This window comes from Cryptomeria japonica, chromosome 2 (assembly GCF_030272615.1).
Source record: "Cryptomeria japonica chromosome 2, Sugi_1.0, whole genome shotgun sequence".
Lineage (NCBI taxonomy): Eukaryota > Viridiplantae > Streptophyta > Pinopsida > Cupressales > Cupressaceae > Cryptomeria > Cryptomeria japonica.
The window spans coordinates 660,072,073-660,091,838 of record NC_081406.1 but is presented as its reverse complement, the minus strand read 5'-3'; the positions used below and the strand labels follow the sequence as shown (position 1 = coordinate 660,091,838).

Here is a 19,766-nt window from a genome sequence, read left to right as displayed (position 1 = left end):
AAGGGTTCATATTGCGTCGTATGACCCCTTAGGTGTTGTTAGAGTTCATATCATGTCCTAAGGGGTCATACAGTGTCCTATGACCCTTTAAGACACCATATGACCCCTTAGGTGTCCTTATGGGTCATATTGTATTCTAAGGGGTCATATTGTGTCGTATGACCCCTTAGGATACCATATGACCCCTTAGGTGCCGTTAGAGGTCATATCATGTCCTAAGGGGTCATACAGTGTCCTATGATCCCTTAGGACACCATATGACCCCTTAGGTATCATTATGGGTCATGTAATGTGTCCTTGGGGATCATATTGTGTCCTACGACCCCTTAAGACACCATATGACCCCTTACGACACCATATGACCCCTTAGGCATCAAATTTTGTAACCAGTATTGGCGCTGCTTTTTATATTTTAATAATGGCTCATCTTGCCACCTCAAGACACCATATGACCCCTTAGGACATGATATGATCCTCACGAGTCATGTGGTGTTGTGTGGGGTCCAGAGAGAGAGAGAGAGAGAGAGAGAGAGAGAGAGAGAGAGAGAGAGAGAGATGGGGGAGGAAGGGAGGGAGGGAGGGAGAGGGATAAAAAAAGGGAGAGAGGGAGATGGGGGGAGAGGAAGAGATGTCACATGATGTTGTTAGGGGTCACGTGGGGTCCTAATTGAACCACACGTGTTAAAACACCATATGACCCCTTGAGATATCATACATGGTCCGAAGAGTTCATATGGCATCATTGGGGCTCATGTAGGGTCATAATGGGTCCACACATGTGTTAGAACATCATATGGTCTTAAGGGGTCATATGTGTTCTAAGGGACCTTACATGATGTCATTAGGTGTTATGTGGGGTCCTGAGAGAGAGAGAGAGAGGAATACAATGTACAATATGTTGAACACAAGATGCCATTGAGAGGGGGGGGGGGGAATTAATGGTTTCCAAACTTTTCCCTTTTCTATCCTATGTGTGTATATCGGTTAACAGATCTAACATAAAACAAACATACTGATTAGATGGGAGGATAACACAATTGCCACCACACATAAAATGGATAGATGAAAGTTTGAACAAGTGATTTAACATTCCTCTTGTTAAATAGATTAAATCTCTCCAATTGATCATGGCAAGGGGTATATGTTTTGATCACAATAATCTTATTTTTGAAGATAAGTCTATCCAACTCTTTCAGTATGTTATTTAGACAATGTGCGTTCTTGATGGTCTCAAGCAAAATCTTAAGAAAAATAAAAAAGAAATTTTTTTGTCAAGTAAATTGATAAAAGTTGAGAGTAGGCTTATTTTAATATTCTTATCAGGGTGACCTACCTGTTAATGGTGTTGGGGTTATGATCTTTATAAATTAAGTTCACATCATAAAACTTAAAGGTGGTCTAGGTTTAAAGGCATAAATAACTTTGTTGGGTCTTAGGTTTAAAGTTACTATTAATGTTTTTTTGTAGAAAATGGTGTTACATTCCCCCCTATTGGTTCCAAGTTAGTTCACTTGGGGATTTTAAATCCCCGGTGTCCTTTTTGTGGTCATGAAGAGTCTCAAACATGTTTTCTAGTTCCATCCCAAAGCTCAAGATGCTTGGATTTCCAATTCATGATTTCTTCAAGTCTTTTAGGCTTGAGCTTTTTTTTCTTAGCATATGTGTTTTTAGGGGATTGACAAATTGGAGATTCCTTTTAGTGTTTGGAAAGAGAGAAATTTTATAAGTTTTTCTAATTCTTCTATTGATCATATTTTTTTGTTTTACACTAAAGCTATGATGCAATCCAATATGTTTATGCATATTCAAGTGCAAGTGAATAAAGTTACACTTGATGTTGCTCACTTATAGGGTTCGCTAGATCACTAGGGTAATGCCCCTTATGTTGTTGTCAGGGTGCCTCCAACGCCCACCTTCTTTGGATGATGATCTCTACCTCATGGGCATCATCAAGGATGAAATTGGTTATCTTGGGGCAATGAGTATGCCCATTCTCAATCCTCTCTCCTTCCTATAAGAAGACATCATGGTTAGTGAGGTTGGTTACATCCTCTCTTTGTATTTCTCCTGCTCACATTGTTAAGGTAAGACAATTAAGATAATGTTAATGATGTATGATGGATGGGATGGTCCTCTTATGGAAACTTTGGATCTGAATAACCTCATTTGTTCTAGTTCTTACTGCTTAATGATATTTTTTATTGTTATAATGTAATTTACTTTGAGTTGTAGCTGCAACTAAACTTTAAGAAAGTGATTATTTCCATCCACCTTTTATTAACGTTGTGAACTCTTTGATTATGAACTATTTTGATGAATGGGATATGGGCCCATCTATGAGGTGATAGAAAGAAAAGAATGAGATAGCTGACGATCTTTCTAAGATTACAACTAGTTATAGGCATTTGGCATGTCTTGGAGACTTTGGAGGAACATTCCTTCGAACGTTATGTCCTTTATGCTTAATTTTTCTATCTGAATTTGTCAGCATCATCTCTGTTTTTATATGGATTTGAATGATTGATATATCTTTATTTTCTCTCGTCTGGGGATTTTTTTGGGTATTGTTTTTTTTTATATAAGGAAAATGCAGATTACAAATGAAGAATGCAGCAAAAGCTGCAAGAGAAGACATTGTCAGAAGAAAACATTATAGCAAGGAGCAGATTGTCCGAATAATTCTGTATATCTTTTTCAAGGCATTCTTAAGCTTCTATTGAAACTTATTTCCGATCAGTATCAATTATTAATGTTCTATATTACTCACTTGGACACTGAAATCTGCTTTGAATACAAATCACATATTCAGAATATGATTTTGGTATTCTAAAATTATAGAATCATAAACAAATCTAGAGTACATTAGAATTAATATGAATGACAGAAGACTCCGAAGCAAACACCTGAAACAAATACTAGATCTCTTTATCTTGTATAGAAAGAAAGAAATGAGGGAGCTGATGGTCTTTCTAAAGCTACATTTCAACCAGCTGGCCATCTGGGAGATTATGGAAGGACATTCATATCAACATTATGTCTTTTATACTAATTTTTACATTTGGGTTTATCAACATCATCTCTGTATTTATATGGATCTGAATTGTTGATATATATAGATATTTTTTTAATGAAGGTTCAGACCTGCGAGCACGACAACCCAGCAAAGGCATGAAGCCTGCAAGCTGTCAGCCCAGCGAGGGCCTTCACAAAGTATTTTTTACTACTCAATACGAGGGCACGAGCCAATAGGCTGAACCTCTTTGAATTGTTGATATATTTTTATTTCCTTTGTCGTTCTATTTGATCTAGTTTAGCTGGAGATTTTCTAAGGTAAACCTTTTGATGAGTTCTTTATATCCCTTATATAACATTCTTGAGGTTCTTTTGAAACTTATTTCTAATTAGTATTATGTATTGCTGTCTATATGATAAGATATTCTATTGTGAAATCTTCTTTGAATAAATAAATATTATATATTCTTAGTAGTTTCTGAATTTGATTGTGTGTCTGTTTTTAGTATCAACATTTCGGATCACATTCTTTGATTTATCATTTTTACATCTCTTGACACTCTTTCATATTCTGATGATAGAATGTGATTTGAAATGTTGATGCTAAAAACAGATACCCAATCAAATCCAAAAGCCACTAAAAGAATTCAAATGAATTATAAAAATCTGATAACATTGAAAAATTGTATATTTTAAATGATTTTTCTCCTCAAATTAAAAAAAAACCTTCAATAGAATCACAAACGATTCTAGATTACATTCTAATTAAAAATGAAGATCTTTCCATTCCAAACTAAGAGAAAAATCTGTAAAAGCACAGGTATTTTACATCGATTTGAACTCCCAAGGCTCTCTCACATCATCCTTCATATTACATGTCATATAAACACACAATTTTTATTTCTCTAAACCCAAACCTTGAGATATTACAAACCCACAGGATTAGCTGAGAAGTTCACTGAGAAAATGGAAACCCTCCTTTACTCTTACCCTCAATTTGCATGTGAATTCTACAAGCCTTACCAAAGGCAGCCGCCAAATCCTCGTTGCCTTCCTCTGCAATTGTCTCCAGTTTTTGTGTGAATGAAGGCCTGTATGACCTTACTCTGTTCATCATAATGTGATGAGGATCCACTTCCATCCTCTTCATAGGCATACTTAACCCTGTTTTCTCCATGATCAAAACAAATCTTTACTGTCGTTTTTTTGAATTCGATTGTATCTGTTTTTTGTATCAATGTTTCGGATCACTCTCTATGATCCATCAGAATATAAGAAAGCGCAAAAAACATGATAAAACAATCTTGATATCTTAACAAGAAGACCAACAATAATAAATTCAAAGCTCTGCTGTACCTTTGCAACAGAAAATCAGAAAGACATATATTGTTGGTAGCATCTAAGGTCTGGAGTTTGGTCCTCCTTGTTTGCAGATGCAATCATGTTTCCAACATTGATGTTGAAGTTGCAGAAGAATAAGATCAAATAGATTGAAATACCCGTGTGTGGGGCCTCTTATGGTGCGACATTTTAATCCTTTTTTGGTACAGAAAGCTTTGGTGCATTGTTTTTAGCCATAATGGGGGATGATAATCTGAATTAGCCATGTGAAGAGTCTTGTCATTGAACAAAGAAATTGTGGCAGCAGTAGAGAAAAGGTATCTTTACCTAGTTGGGTGTAAGGCCAAATACAATGCATTGTGAACTGAATCTGTTTGAAGGATTCGTCCTCGTGTTCTTTTTACTCGTTTCATATCGCGTGGTCAGAGGCAAATGTCTTGTAGAAACGGGGACCACGGGTTTGCTAGGTTCATGCTAGGACACATGTTTTTAAATATTTATAATTATTGGTAAATATTTTATTAATATTATCAGATTTTTATAATCCATACTATTATTCATTTATTGCTTTTAGTTTCGAATGTATATTACATAAATGACATTGTCGAGGCAGAGCAAAGGTGCAAATGTACAAACAAGTAGAAATGATTATTAGATGTAAAGGAAGAATGCCAAAGATGACCAAGATAATAAAAACACTTGGTGAAAAATAGATTGTGGGATGTATGGGGAGACCACCAAATAGATTGTGGGATGTATGGGGAGACATTGAAAATTCAAAAAATAGAAGCATGTGATATTGATGTATCTATGGAAATCAAATAAATTGAAAAGCATCTAAATTGAACAACAATAATAGGGAGATTCATTAGCAATAAAATAATGGGTGGAGGAAAATTGGCAAGCCGAGGCTGAAGTTTCATTTCTACCAAAGCAATTTTTTGCAATTGAGTTCGCAAGAGAAGGTGATAGGGATGCAATCCTTGAAAATCATCCATTGTGGTTAGGGAATTACTTAGTATATTTGAAAAAATGGTCACAAATTTCAATCCAAGAGATATGTCGCCAGTGGAAGATTAATATTAGATTTGTTTATATAACCTCCCCTTGGAATATTAGTTAGGTGATTGCTCGAGGGTGATTGAATCTAAACTAGGGCTTGTAATTGGATTGGATATGGGTGATGGTAAATCAATGATGTATGCAAGGGTTAAATTAATATTTATTAGACCATTACCCAAAGTGGTCAAGCTCACATCCAAAGGTGGTACTTCGGAGCAATCTATAGAGATTGAAGAAAAAAGATTTTTGTTGCCAATGTAGTAGCCAATGGGATGACGAATCAAGATGCCCTAGCCCCCCTGTGCAGAAATAGATCTGTTATACTTGATTTTAGCATTGCGAGAATCAAGGATACCCCACCCCACAATTTTTTTGCTCATTTGTGGTTTTATGCTTTATGTGCGCTTTACAAGACATCATTGTCGTTTTAAGTACATTTTTTTCCCTTGTTTGTCCCCTTTTCACTTAAGTGTGAAATTTAGGTGCAAATTGGGTTTATAAACCCGATTTACACCAAGTATGCCGTTTAAGTGCAAATCCGATTTATAAACCCGATTTCCAACTCTTTGCATTTGTTTTACCCCTCTAGGTGCAAATCGGGTCTATAAACCTGATTTACACCTTGGCAAGTGCAAATAGGGTTTATAAACCAAATTTGCACCTATTAATGACACTTCTTGATTATTAATTGCCAAATTGTGCTATTTGAATAGGAGTCTTTTTCGTTTGATTTTTAAGACCTTTCTTCCATCATTTTGGTTTGCATTTTTCTGACTTGAGCTCACTTGAGCTTGAGGGAGGAGGACTTGTTCGATTTTACCCAAAATTTTCCATCTTTTGGGTATGTATTTTGATTTCTTTAGGGTTTTGAAACCCTTTTTAGCTTGATGCATACTGTTTTATTATTCGTTTTGAATGAAGTTTTAAATGTGATGTCGCATGGGATCATTGGCCTGAATGAAACCACATTTGTGATGTCGTCTGGGTCAATGGTCTTGGGTGACATTTTCATGTTGCAGTTGGTTTTTATTTACCACAATTCACAGTGGTATCAGGTGGGGCCGTAGGCCCATCACACATTACAATTCATTGTGGTGCGTGGCGGGTTTGTGACCTCGCCCTGCACCAGATCTGTCTTTTATTTTAGTTCACACTAATTACTACCTCCATGGTGTTGGGTGGGGTCGAAGGCCTGCCACACACCACACACTGCAAATGGTGTGTGGCAGGTCTTCAACCCCACCCCACATGGTGTTCACACTTTGCTTTGCACTTTATGTAATACCTCCTTGGTACGAGGCGGGGCCATGGGCCTATCATGCACCATGCTTTGCTTTGGTACGTGGCGGATCTATAACCCCGCCCAACACTATGTTCACTGTTATATCCTCCATAATATAATACCAAGTGTTTGGTGCTTGGTGGGGCCATAGGCCCGCCTTACACCAAAGCAAGGTGTATGGCGGGTCTGTGACCCCACCAAACACCAGTGTTTATGTTAATACCTTTCCTAAGGTGTAAGGCAGGTTTGTAAACCCGCCCAACACCAAATTGTAGAGTTGCTAAGGTGTGTGGCAGGTTTACAACCTTGCCTTACACCTTAATTCCCTATTTCCTTTCTTTAAATATATGGTGGGTTTATAAACCTACAATGCACCTTTGCCCTTCCTCTCAAGTGTAATTTGGGTTTATAAACCCGAATTACACCTATTTTGCCTCTTTCAAGTGCAATTCAGGTTTATAAACCCGAATTATACTCAATTGCCACACTTTTTCATAAGTGATTTTTTGGGCTCATAAACTTGAATTTCACTTGTCACACACGTAAATTTGACATTTAAGCCCAATTTACCTTGGAAGTATCTAGTTACTATGAGGGTTTTGGAAACCCTAATGGTCTCAAATGCATCATTTTCAGGAGATTGTTCAAATCAAAATGGACAAAATGGTTGATCAAGTTACATTTCCACAATACTGATGTTTTTCCTGTCGTAGTGTTGCAATTGTACAAATGACAGAAGCTTCTCTGATCAAGAAGGCGATGATGTTCAAAAAGTAAGACCCCCATCTAGACTTCCCACCTTCTTTAGTCACATAAAATATAGATCACATAATAGATACAAAAATCTAGATCATGTTGACCTATCTGAGTTTATAAAGAGGGTTGGGTAGCCTTTTTCCTACAACAAAATGGAATCTATTAATAGTAGCATCCATCTAGTGGCATCCTTCCCCATGCCTGCTCAGGACCCCAAGTTCGTGATGGTAGTTGTAAACCACTTTGATCTAGTTAGTAAAAGTGTAAAGGATGAAACTAGAAAGAAGTTGATTAGGCTAGATGAGGACTTATTCGACAATATTTTCAAGTGTCCCAACATCAAGAAATATTCAGACATCACAATGCAATCAGCTCTAGCCTACTTTGATAAAAATTCTGACAAGTGTAGGTAGAACATGAATGATAACTGGTTGAAGAACCCATGGCTTACCATTTCTAGATGGTTGGAAACTCTTCCTAGATGTGACTTCATTGAATAAGTTAATGATATTCACTCTTTTGAGTAGGGTGAAAGGCCTTGGACCACTTCTAGCACCTACTATGAATGGATGTATCAATATATCCATCTAATCATATAGAATAAGGAGAAGATAATCTGGGGAAAACAAATCAATGATGCCATTTGTTAGTAGCTTTCCAAGGTGCCCACCACTCTCAAGTTCTACATGACCTCCTACTTGGTGTACGCTGCAGTCTCAATGAGGCATTTTCCAGGTCTATCCGCAACAAGTGACAAAAGACAAGTTGCAATGCACGAATACTATTCCTAGTTGATACTGAAGAATTGTCATAATCATTTCCAAAGGGTGAATGACACTTTCTTTGGATACTGCATGTGTATGTTGAATAAGAATTTGTACAATAGAAGCGTATCTGATCATGCCTGGGAGGTGGTGAGCCAATATGGATGCATGTTCCTACAATTTCCAACCTCTACATATCTCAGGGTTGAGTGTTTCAATGATGAGCCTTTCATACTCCCTAGGTATCCCTCAAACAAAATTATGTTGATAGAGCTAGCTTGTCAAATGGTGGCTGTTCATGAGGCCCAATCTGGCTCTCATAAAACAGGTTTGAAATTCATTCTTACCATTGGCATATATTCTATCAACTCGATCTTCAAAGCTAGAGCAATGAAAGAGGAGATGAGAAGAGTTACCATGAGGTTCTTCAAAGCTAGGAAGGAATTTGATTATAGAGGGATGAGAAATAAGCTGAAGATGTCATATGTTCATATGCATCGTATTGAAGATGTTTGGGCCGATTGTAGGTCTCAGCATGATATTAGAAAGCTTGACTATTGCCAGTTGATAGTGGATCAAATCAGGGAGTTCGACCTCGCTGACATTGCAGATGACCTAGAGGATGATGGTAATATCTTAGACCTTACCTATGTTGATAAGAAAGTCTCCTCTACCCCTTTGCCTCTCATCCAATGGTCACAAAAAAAATCAACTTCAATCAGAGATCGGTTTCAAAGTATTCTTACGAATACAAACATATGGCTTTCAAGAAAAGGTATTTTATCGAAACCCTTCTCCTCTGGTTCAGATGAGGATACTGCTGGCCCAATGGGAAGAAGATCAGAAATTAGAACCAAGAATAAGAAGGATCCTTCTACTCTGACAAAGGCTCCAAAATTGAAATCCACAGTTGGAACCAAGAAAGGGAAAGCTCAAGGAGAGCCATTAGTGTCTAATGTTCTTGAGACACAAGAGTCTGAGGTACCAGATGAACAATTGGAAGGTGAGCATCCTAATGAAGAGCCAATTGATGTTGACTAGTTGGAAGAAGGGCAGGAAGGTGAACAAGAATGAGGTGAATTTGATGAAGAAGAGTTACCGCAAGCAGATAAGTCCTTACCCGAGGTACCTCTTTCTTCATCTACAATACATGTTCCCATTTCTACTTTCGAGTTAGAACCTCCAGTGGTCACTTGTATTCCTCCCACCAATGTTATTCATGTATCTTCTACTAGTGCTAGTGAATGCACCCTAGATACTCCTCATGAAAACATCCAGAATGTTTTCTCTACTTTTCTCATGTTTTTTGAGGTATCTGCCACCATTCTAGATGATTTTGACAAGTTTACATGACAGAGTCTGCTCCTAGGTCAAATGAATCATCTCTTGAAAATCCTATCAGTGTTGTCACAATGACATATCCTATTGTAACCACCACCATTCAGGATTCTATCAATCCCTCTCAAGATGTGGTAGCAGGTGAGGATGATGATTCAACTTTGCCACCATGGTTGTTTTCCAATGCACCCAAAAGAAAGAAGCAGACCGTTTCTCCTGAAGATTTTGATTTCAGTCAACTTGTTGTCGTCAAACCTAAGAGTACCAAGAAGGCTAAAAATCTATCAAGGGTGAAGGTTGACAAAGCAAGGAGCAAGTATGTCGTGTTGGCATTGTGTTTTCATTGATGTCAACCGGTATGAGATGATTATCGGTAGAAGAGATGTATATGCAACACTGTGATGAAGGAATACAGAATACGATATCTTGGATATCACCTTGTGTTATTGAACACCGGTAAAGGAAAGGAAGGTGACATTAGAGGTCATCTGTACACAAGCTATTTCCTGACTTGTGTGAAGAGATGGAGAAGTGTTGTGAGTGGTTGCTTGTGATGAAGAGGCAGAGTGTTATTGAATAAATTCAACACTGGAAGAGAACAAAGAAACCGGTATGCTGTGAGGTTGCAGAACAACAAGACCCCACTGGAAGAAGTTGCAATCATCTTGGAGGAACAGCCAGAGGAAGTCTGAAGTGATTGTCACTCTGACAAACTGGTAGAAGAAGGAACATCATTAATAAGGAAGAAAGGATGCATAGATGTAAGCAGAGGACATCTATAAGTGGTAACTGGTATGTAAGTCTATCAGTTATATAAGCAAGGTGTAGTTGTAGAAGGCCTCCCCATTGTGGAAATAAGAATACTAAGGACTTATCAGTCATGAGTCCGGTTTGAGAGTTCCATTGATAGATCAGATGGAAACAGACATGACAAAGCAACTGGTAGAATGGTTGAGGCTGGAAGGGCTGGAAAACCAACTGAAGTAAGGAATCGGTAAAGTGGGTTGGTCGACGATTATCCCTTGACTGACAGGTAGTGACAAGCTGGCAATTTGTTGACTTGGAGTCAACATGGCAAACCCGTGGTTGGATAAGGATAGAATGTACAATGAAAGGGTTGTTGCAAGGGTTGGTCAGCTTTAATGAAAAGTCCCTCAAATCACAAGACGTGCTGCAAAAGGGTTTCAGAGGGTTGAGGCTCGAGGTCTGTGTGACAACTACGAGCTAGCTAAGAGATTGAGAAGATCGAGGCGATGAAGGAAACAACCCGATAGATCTTTTGTGACTAACCAAAGGATTTGTAGAGGAAGTAAAAAGAAAATCACTAGGATTAAATGGCGTGATCAAGGAAACACGACTATGGCGGAGATATGCATGCAGATGTCAGAAGGACCAAATCTGGCATATCTGATTGGATTTAGTTTGTCTCAAAGAAGGTGAAGAAACCGTACCCACTTGAGTTTTGAATGTGTGTTTGGCGGGAAATCTGGGCTATAAGTAAATGGCCTAAGAGATTGTTTTGCTGCTGTTGAATAGAGTGAATATTGTGTTATTGCAAAGTTGTAAACTTCTGCAAGTAGAGACATGATCAGCCAAGTGCTCAACGAGAAAGAGAGGGATAGTGAACCTGGTTGAAGCTTTCAACCGGTTGGAGAGAAGAACCGATAGCGACCACACCAACAGAGTGTGAAACCGATGATGTGCAGAGAGTGAGGTGCAAGTCTAGTAGAGAAGCAGCAGGTGCAAAGTAGGGAGAAGAGTGAGTCGGTAGAAGAGGAGTATTTCACCGACAGAGTAAGATATATGTTAAGGTTGCAAGATTCACTTGTAACATGATACTAACTTATGTATTTGAAGTCTAAATTGTGAACACTGAGTTGTAGCTCGGTGGAGGGGTTGGTACCCTAAAGTCAGGGGTTGTAGCTCCTTGGGTTGGTGCCCTAAACTATGTAACCATGTTTTACTATGAGGTTGGATTGGAGGAGTAGACTCAAACAACATTTCTCACTGAGGTTTTTCCCACATTGGGTTTTCCTCGTATATACCGGAGTTATGTGATGTTTCCTTGTGTGTGTGTGTGCTTGAGTTTGTATTCTGCACTAATCAGTAAGTCTATCTTGTGCTTGATTTACAAACTGGTGTCACCCAGAGAAGAAAGCCGGTAAGAAAAAGTTTGATTACCACTGATTCACCCCCTCCCCCTCTTAGTGGCACATTGTGTCTAACATGCTGAAGTTGCTATTCCTCCCCCGAACACGGATATTGATAAGATCCATGAGTCAAACTATGTGATCCAAAGGGTTTAACTAGGGAGGCAGACTCATGATTCCATTGCACATGATGCTCACTCTGCCTTGGAGGCCCTAGTATCCAGATATGATGAAGATATAGAAAAAAAGGATCAACTTAAAGCACAAATTGAGCAGCTCACCTCAATTCTTATCAAATTAACTAAGTCCTTGGAAGCTATTGAATCGATAGCCTCATCTTTGGATGAACTAGTTGTGAAAAAAGATAAGCAGGAAGCATCACGAAGCAAAGTTGTAGGAGAATGGATGTATAGGATGCTGAGTCAAGGTGAACAACAAATAAGCTTAGCTTGAACCATTGTTAGTAATCTTGACGTTGTGAGAAGATAGGTGGATAACCCCATAGAAGCCTTCTCCCAGGAACTTGAAACACAAGAGAAATATTTTTGAAGCCTGGTTAAAATTTGAAGATTATGACCTGGATGATCTCATTCAAAATGGTGTCATCCCTTTGTGGCGAATGTATATTGAGTAGTGAGAGGCAATGGAGCATTAGATGAATATATTGGAGCACTTGGTCAAGGATATGAGGAAAGGCCAACAAGAATGTGCAGATAAGAAGAAAGAGATTGTTGCTAAAATCTTTGAAATTCCATGTACTTTCCTTGATGAGAATGAAAAAGTTCTTGATGTGGATGAAACTATTAAGTAATTTAGTTTTCTTGTAACTACCGAGGTTGATAGAGAGGACTTCTTTTTGTCCTCAACTGATAAATTACTTGATCTATAGTTCATCTTGGATTTTATGGATTTACTTTTGAAGAAACATAGGAAGTTCTGCACTGATTTGGAGGATTCCATCACCAGGGTCAAGGTCATCACCAACAGTACCCAGGGACTTGATGAAGTTCAAATGAAGATTGTCATGCAAAAGTTTGAATAATTCCAGAAGCAAGATTCAATTTGGGAAAAATGACAGTTATTTTAATATTTTTCCCAGTGGTATTTTGATATGTCAATTGACACCTCAAGTGTCATTTTGTATATACTCATGTGCACGTGTTGAGTGCAGAGGTCCTAAGTCAAATTGAACTCTTCTTTTGACTTAGTCTTAGATTAGTTATAATTAAATCCTATTTTCATGTTGCACCCCTCTTTTATATATATAAGGGTTATTATTTTAATAAAGATATCTTTTTTTCATCATTGTTTATGCAACAAAACTCTACCAAAGTAAAGAACAAGTTGAGACTTGGTGTTCATTTTGTAAAATTTACAATTTAATAAAAAAAGAGATAAGCTTGGCATTCAAACTTTGTCTTGAGAACAAGCTTATGTATGGTATGAATGTTCTTATGTCGTTGAAATCATATTTTCTTGGATGATTAAAATTGAGTATAGTTTTTGGTGTTAGATATTGGAAAGCTTTTGGAGTCTTTACAAGTAATCTTTGCGCTACTTTGAAAATTCAAGAATTGGAAATTGGTTGAGAGAAGGTTGTCTTAAGTCTTTGAGCTTTCGCAAATTATCTTAAAAATTTGTATTGGAAAGATAAAAAGTAAAGTCTTTATGTTGTACAGATTATCTGGTTAGAGTAGAAGATCTTTCAAATACATTTGAAAGTATTTGAGCTGGCAATATATTTGGGTTATAGCGATTGATAGGAGTTGAGTATTCAAAAGAATCTTTGAGTTCTTAGTGTGCATAATTATCGTCCCCCAGGTCATTTTTCAGAAAAAAGGGAAGTAACATAAGACTTTTTTCTTTCACAGATGCTTTACTTCCCATTTAACTTAGTTTCTAATATTACTGCAAGATTAGAGTTTTTCTTAATTAAGGGAATATGTTCTTCAGAGAGAATTAGATGTAATTGGTTTTGAAAAAAGAGAACTAAGTTGATATTTCATCCTGGAATAGTGTAACGTTAGTAGGTCTAGACAGAATAGAAAGTAATTGCAGTAGAAAGGGGAGCCTTCCCTTACAATCAAGAGAGATTATATCTTTCCTTCTGAAAGATATCATCTCATGTGCTATCGTGAAATACATATTTTGTAAACCTTCACTAGTGTACAAAAGTTTTACCCAACACAATTGTAAAGAACACAACACCAAACATATCGATAATAAAAAACTCAAATGATCATAAAATGGATAATCCATCTCCGTGTGCCAGTGGTAATTCAAATATGGTGGCAAAAGTGGTTAATCTACAAGTAGAGAAAGAGGGATCAAATACAAAGAGGAAAGGAGAAATGATGTCTCCTTAGACTAATGGTAATGAAGATAGGATGTTTGAAAAAGGATATTTAACTGATAATGAAGAAAGGAAGTCTAGTCTAATGAAGAAAAATCAGCTTGTAAGGAATAATGAAAAAGCACAAGATTTGATGGGGGAAGAAGGGAAGGAGAATGGATTTGAGACTGAAAATGTTGGAATGGAGGATATGGAATTGGCAAAGGATCTTTCTAATATAGATGACCTCGGGGAGATTGATCCAAGATGCATAAGTTATTCTTTGTCAAAGGCCCTAGGAAAATCTTGAAAGGGGAAAGGCAAAAAGACCAACAAGTGGAAGAGAGAAGAGAAAGCATCAAGGAGTACATGTTGAGATCCAAGGGAGCTAAGACCTCCCTTGGAGAGAATGCAGATTGTCACATGAAATGTCAGGGGCCCAAGGGCCCTTGACAAAAGGTGCTTGGTTAAGTGCCATATATCGATGGTAGACATCATCTTGCTTCAAGAAATGACATTGAGCTCAGATGAAGGTGTGAAATTAATGAAGAATTGCAAATAATGGACAATTTTATTTCAAGACACACATGAAATTGTAGCAGTTTAGGGATTATGTTGTTAACAAATTAAGGTGGACATTAGATAAATTGAGTCCCACGAAAATTGGATGCTTTGTTAGATGAGAAGCTATAATGTGAATATTGAATTTTCATTATTGAACATCTATAGTCTGGTGCGAACAAAGGACAAACTAGATGTTTGGAATGTAGTAGGCACTAAGATTCAAGAGATGGGGGATTAAAAAGTTAGTCTTGGTAGTGATTAAAATGCTATTGTGGATTTATGTGAAAAGAGTGGGGGGTTGGACAAAGTTAACAAAGTGATTTTAGACTTTAGGAATTTCATTGAAAAAGTAGAACTATTGATTGCATCCCTAAAAATGGTGTGTATATGTAGATGAACCAAAGGTAAGAATTCATGGATTTTTCTCAAAGACTTGACAGGTTTCTGATCGATTAGGATTGGTTGGTGGATATAATGAGAAATGAATCACAAATTGCCCCAATTGCCATGTTGGATCATTTCCTTGTATAATTTTGAAATTTGGATGATTGAAAGGCCAACAAAAATCTATTTTAAATTTCAGCGCATGTGGTGGTGCAACGGGGGTCAGGTTAAGCAGTTAGAGGAGTGGTGGAAAGAAGGAGATAAATAGAGGGAATTCTAAGTTTCGAATTTATGAAAAAAAATAAAATATAAAAGCTAAGCTTAAAAAATGGAATAAGGAAAGTTACAAAAATATTTTTAAAGAAAAAGAGAAAGTGGAGTAGGAATTGGGAAGTTTAAATGAGAAAGTGATAAAAAATGGTATGTTTAAAGAATATTGTCTAAAGAAGGAAAGGGATTTGATGGATTGGCATGTGAGCTATTAGCCAAAGAATAATTGTTTTGGAGGGATAAGACAAGAGAAACATGGATTCAAGTCGGTGATGTAAACACCAAATATTTTCATGCCTCTACAAGGGGTCAACGTACTAGAAACTAGGTGGAGAAAATAAGGAGTGAGGATGGATCTCTATTGAAAGATAGACAAGCAATAAAAAATGAAATTGTTTGGTACTTCCAATTGATACTTGTGGTCTGAGCTCAGGATGGAAAAGGTTGGATGAATTGATATTGTTGTTATAAGTAGAAGACAATAGGAAACAAAGAAAATCAAATGCTGACAACATTGTTTACACTGGAGGAAAATTTGAATAGCTGCATTTCAGTCAAATCCATATAAGTCCCTCAATTTGGATGGATTTTTGGCCAAATTTTACTAGGAATGTTGAGGTTTTCTTGGTAAGGAGGTTTGGAGACTTGTGGAAGATTTTACAAAGAAAATAAAGTTTGTTAGGGATATAAAATATACAACATTGGCTCTAATACCAAAAAAAATAGATTAGTCTATATTCGTAGATTATTGATTGATCTCCTTGTGTAACACTATATACAAAATTATAGCAAAGAAAATGTCAAACAAATAAAAAGAATTATTGGGATGTTGATCTCAAAGGAACAAAACAAATTCACACTAGGATGGGAGATCATCGACAATATTATAATCACCACAGTAACATTACACATAATAACAATAGATTGTATAAAAGGTATGATGATCCAAATTGATATTAGCAAGCATATGATAGGGTGCATTGATATTTCCTTTGAAGGTAATGAATAAATTTGGTTTTAATAAAACATGGTTGGAAATAACTAATGCATGCATCTCTATTCCTTGGTTCTTGATGGTGGTCAATGCCCAAATGTGTGAATTTTTCAAGGCCACTAATGGGCTTAGACAAGGTGACCTATTGTCACATTTTCTTTTTGTTATTATGGTGGAGGCAATGGGAAGATATTTCAAATAGTTAGTAGATGCTAGTTTATGAAGAGAATAAAGATGATGGAAGGCATAGAGCCCATCACACATATTCAGTTTGTAGATGACACTATTGTTGAACACACCATAGGACTGAGAGGGGGGGATGAATCAATTTGGACCTTAATTTTTTATCTTACAAACTTTTAAACCAAAACTATATAATTACTGTACTAATAAGTCATGAAAGCACAAAGTACAACAAACATATGAAGACCACATTTACATGAAAAACCCTAAGCAAGAAAAAACCATGATGAGAATCACACTCACAATATGAATATAATTCATTACAATGTTGTATCCAAACTTACTTCCCTTGAGAGGACTTGAAAAAACTAAGGTGCAAAACCTTAGGGCATGATACATAAAGCTACCAAGAGACTCACTGTCTTTTGATAGAGAAAAGAATATTTTAATTGAAATGAACAAGATCTATTGATCATGAAATTGTCCTTGAACCATTGTGTCAAGCAACCAATATCATGGCAAACACATTTGACTTCAAACACTATCTCAAAACACTATCACATTGAACATATCATTATCAAATCTCTTCAGAACTGACCTTCACACATCTCCAACACCAAATATACTTGAAAATAATTCACATCCATTGCACATCAATTCCACACATCCCATACCTTCACTCACACATCCACACTCCTTTATATACAATATTAATCATTAAATCCCTTGATTATGCGATCATAGATATAATATACATTATTACATAAATTCGGCCACCTGAACCAAAATATCCATTATGATCCACTTGAAGAGATAGAGAGGACCCAAATACATCACACCACATTCTTTCCAATGATTCCAATGAATTGTACATGCTAACACATCCTCCAAGGTCAACATCATTTAATGAAAGGGTATGTGTAGGATCATGGTGTGCCAAAACAGACCCTTAAAGTGATAATGAAATTTCAGAAAAATCAGAGTTATGCAACTTGACATGAAATTTGAATAAGTTGTGAACATTATTTTTAAAATATGTAAGAAGAGAATATATAGAAAATTGAATGAAGTTTCTAAGCTACTAGTTGTTTTTTGGAAAAAAAAAATCTTATTTGATGAAAATTTCAAATTTCAATGCAATGGTACTAAAATTTTAGGAAAAAAATAAGAAGTAGACGTATGTCTGACCACACCTAATCAAAATCAAATCTTAATATTTTTTTATAATATTTATAATATAAGTATTAGACTCATGTTCGGATGTGACACATATTTTGTTTTAATTTTTTATGAATTAAATAATTATTTATGATTTTTTTACTACAACTTTTTAGAAATTCAGAAACTCCTATGTCTGACCACCTTAACTTGGTGAAAACCTTATGAAAATTTTTTTAAATTTTTTTTCCCTATAGTAGGACAAAGCATAGGATGTGATGCATGTTTTCGGTTTCAAAAAATGTTATACCGTTTGAAAGTTATGAGTGTTTTTCAATCAGTATATCATCAGGACTATTGTCAGAATTCAATTAGAAAATAAATAATAATTATTTACTAAAGTTGAAATAAGACAAGCCTTATATTGTTGGAAAGCTGGGAACGTCATAAAAAACCCTTTTCGTTTTATCAATTTTGGCTACAAAAAAAAGTCCGTCTCAGCCTCTAGTGTAAAGTCTGGAAAACCAGGGAATACTGAAAAACACGTTTTTTCAGTTGACTTTCCAGGCTTGTAACTTCCAAGCCTAATACCAAAGCATTCTCGAGCCAAAATTTGAAATTTGAAAATTTGAGTACAAAAATTGGATATCAAATTTTTATCCGATATCCAATTTTTGTACAAAAAATTGTGGTCCACGATGAATTTCCCTTTGCCGGCCATTTATGAAGTAAACTGCCACATGGTAGAAATCTGATATCTGATTAAATCAGATATCGGATTTTATTAGTCATATTTTAAAGAGGGAGAGAAGGAGAGAGAGAGAGAGAGGGAGAGAGAGAGAGGAGAGAGAGAGAGAGAGGAGAGAGAGAGAAGAGAGAGAGAGAGAGAGAGAGAGAGAGAGAGAGAGAGAGAGAGAGAGAGAGAGAGAGAGAGGGACGAAGAGAGAGAGAAGGGGAGAGAGAGAGAGAGAGAGAGGAGAGAGAGAGAGAGAGAGAGAGAGAGAGAGAGAGAGAGAGAGAGAGAGAGAGAGAGAGAGAGAGAGAGAGAGAGAGAGAGAGAGGAGAGAGAGAGAGAGAGAGAGAGAGAGAGAGAGATGAAGAGAGAGAAGGAGAGGGGGAGAGAGAGAGGAGAGAGAGAGAGATGAGAGAGAGAGAGAGAGAGAGAGAGAGAGAGAGAGATGAGAGAGAGAGAGGAGAGAGAGGGAGGGAGAGGGAGAGGGAGAGAGAGAGAGAGAGAGGGGGAGAGAGGGAGAGAGAGAGAGAGAGAGAGAGGAGAGAGAGAGAGCAGAGAGAGAGAGAGAGAGAGAGACCATATGACCCCCTAACGACACAATTTGGTGTCTTAAGGGGACCTATGGTGTCGTTAGGGGTCATATGGTCTCTTGGGACACCATAGGGACCCCTTAAGACACCAAATCATGTCGTTAGGGGTCATATTGTGTCTTACGACCCATAACTATGACCCCTAATGATAGTTATGTGATATTGTGTCCCATGAACCCCTTATGACCTCTCAGGACACCATATGACCCCTAATGACACCATATTGGGTCGCTTTGGGTCATATTATGTCCTAAGGGGGTCATATTGTGGTCTATGACCCCTTAGAACACCATATGACCCCTAACAACAATGATTTGGTGTCTTAAGGGGTCCTATGGTGTTGTTAGGGGTCATATGGTGTCCGTAGGGGTCATATGGTGTCTTGGGGACACCATAGGACCCCTTAGGACACAATATGACCCCCTTAGGGACACAATATGACCCAAAGCAACCCAATAATGGTGTCATTAGGGGTCTTATGGTGTCCTAAGAGGTCATAAGGGTTCATGGGACACCATATGACCCTTATGGACACCATATGACCCCCAACCGACACCATCGAACCCCCTTAAGACACCAAATCATGTCGTTAGGGGTCATATTGTGTCCTAAGAGGTCCTATGGTGTCCCAAGACACCATATGACCCCTATGGACCACCATTGACCCCCTAACGATACCATAGGACCCCTTAAAGAGACACCAAATCATGTCGTTAGGGGGTCATATTGTGTCTTACGGGGTCGTAGGACACCAATATGACCCCTAACGACACAATTTGGTGTCTTAAGGGGTCTTATTGGGTGTCACAACACACCATATGATCCCTAACAACACCATAGGACCCCTTAAGAC

General features: G+C 37.3%; 1 protein-coding gene and 1 long non-coding RNA gene across 2 annotated transcripts in view; one reads left to right on the top strand and one right to left on the bottom strand.

Annotated features, from left to right (window-relative positions):
* Positions 1-3,890: 3,890 nt before the first annotated feature.
* LOC131055172 (uncharacterized) lies at positions 3,891-4,712 on the bottom strand. The gene is made up of 2 exons (XR_009108169.2): positions 4,369-4,712; positions 3,891-4,234 (listed from the first exon to the last, which is right to left on the bottom strand). It is a non-coding gene; the product is annotated as an uncharacterized LOC131055172 (long non-coding RNA).
* A 4,854-nt stretch (positions 4,713-9,566) lies between these two features.
* Positions 9,567-19,766, top strand: part of LOC131870090 (uncharacterized) — a 48,334-nt gene continuing 38,134 nt past the window's right edge. Inside the window, exon 1 of the mRNA XM_059215798.1 lies at positions 9,567-9,851. Within this exon, the coding sequence (XP_059071781.1) occupies positions 9,567-9,851 (285 nt within the window). The remainder of the gene's footprint in view (positions 9,852-19,766) is intronic.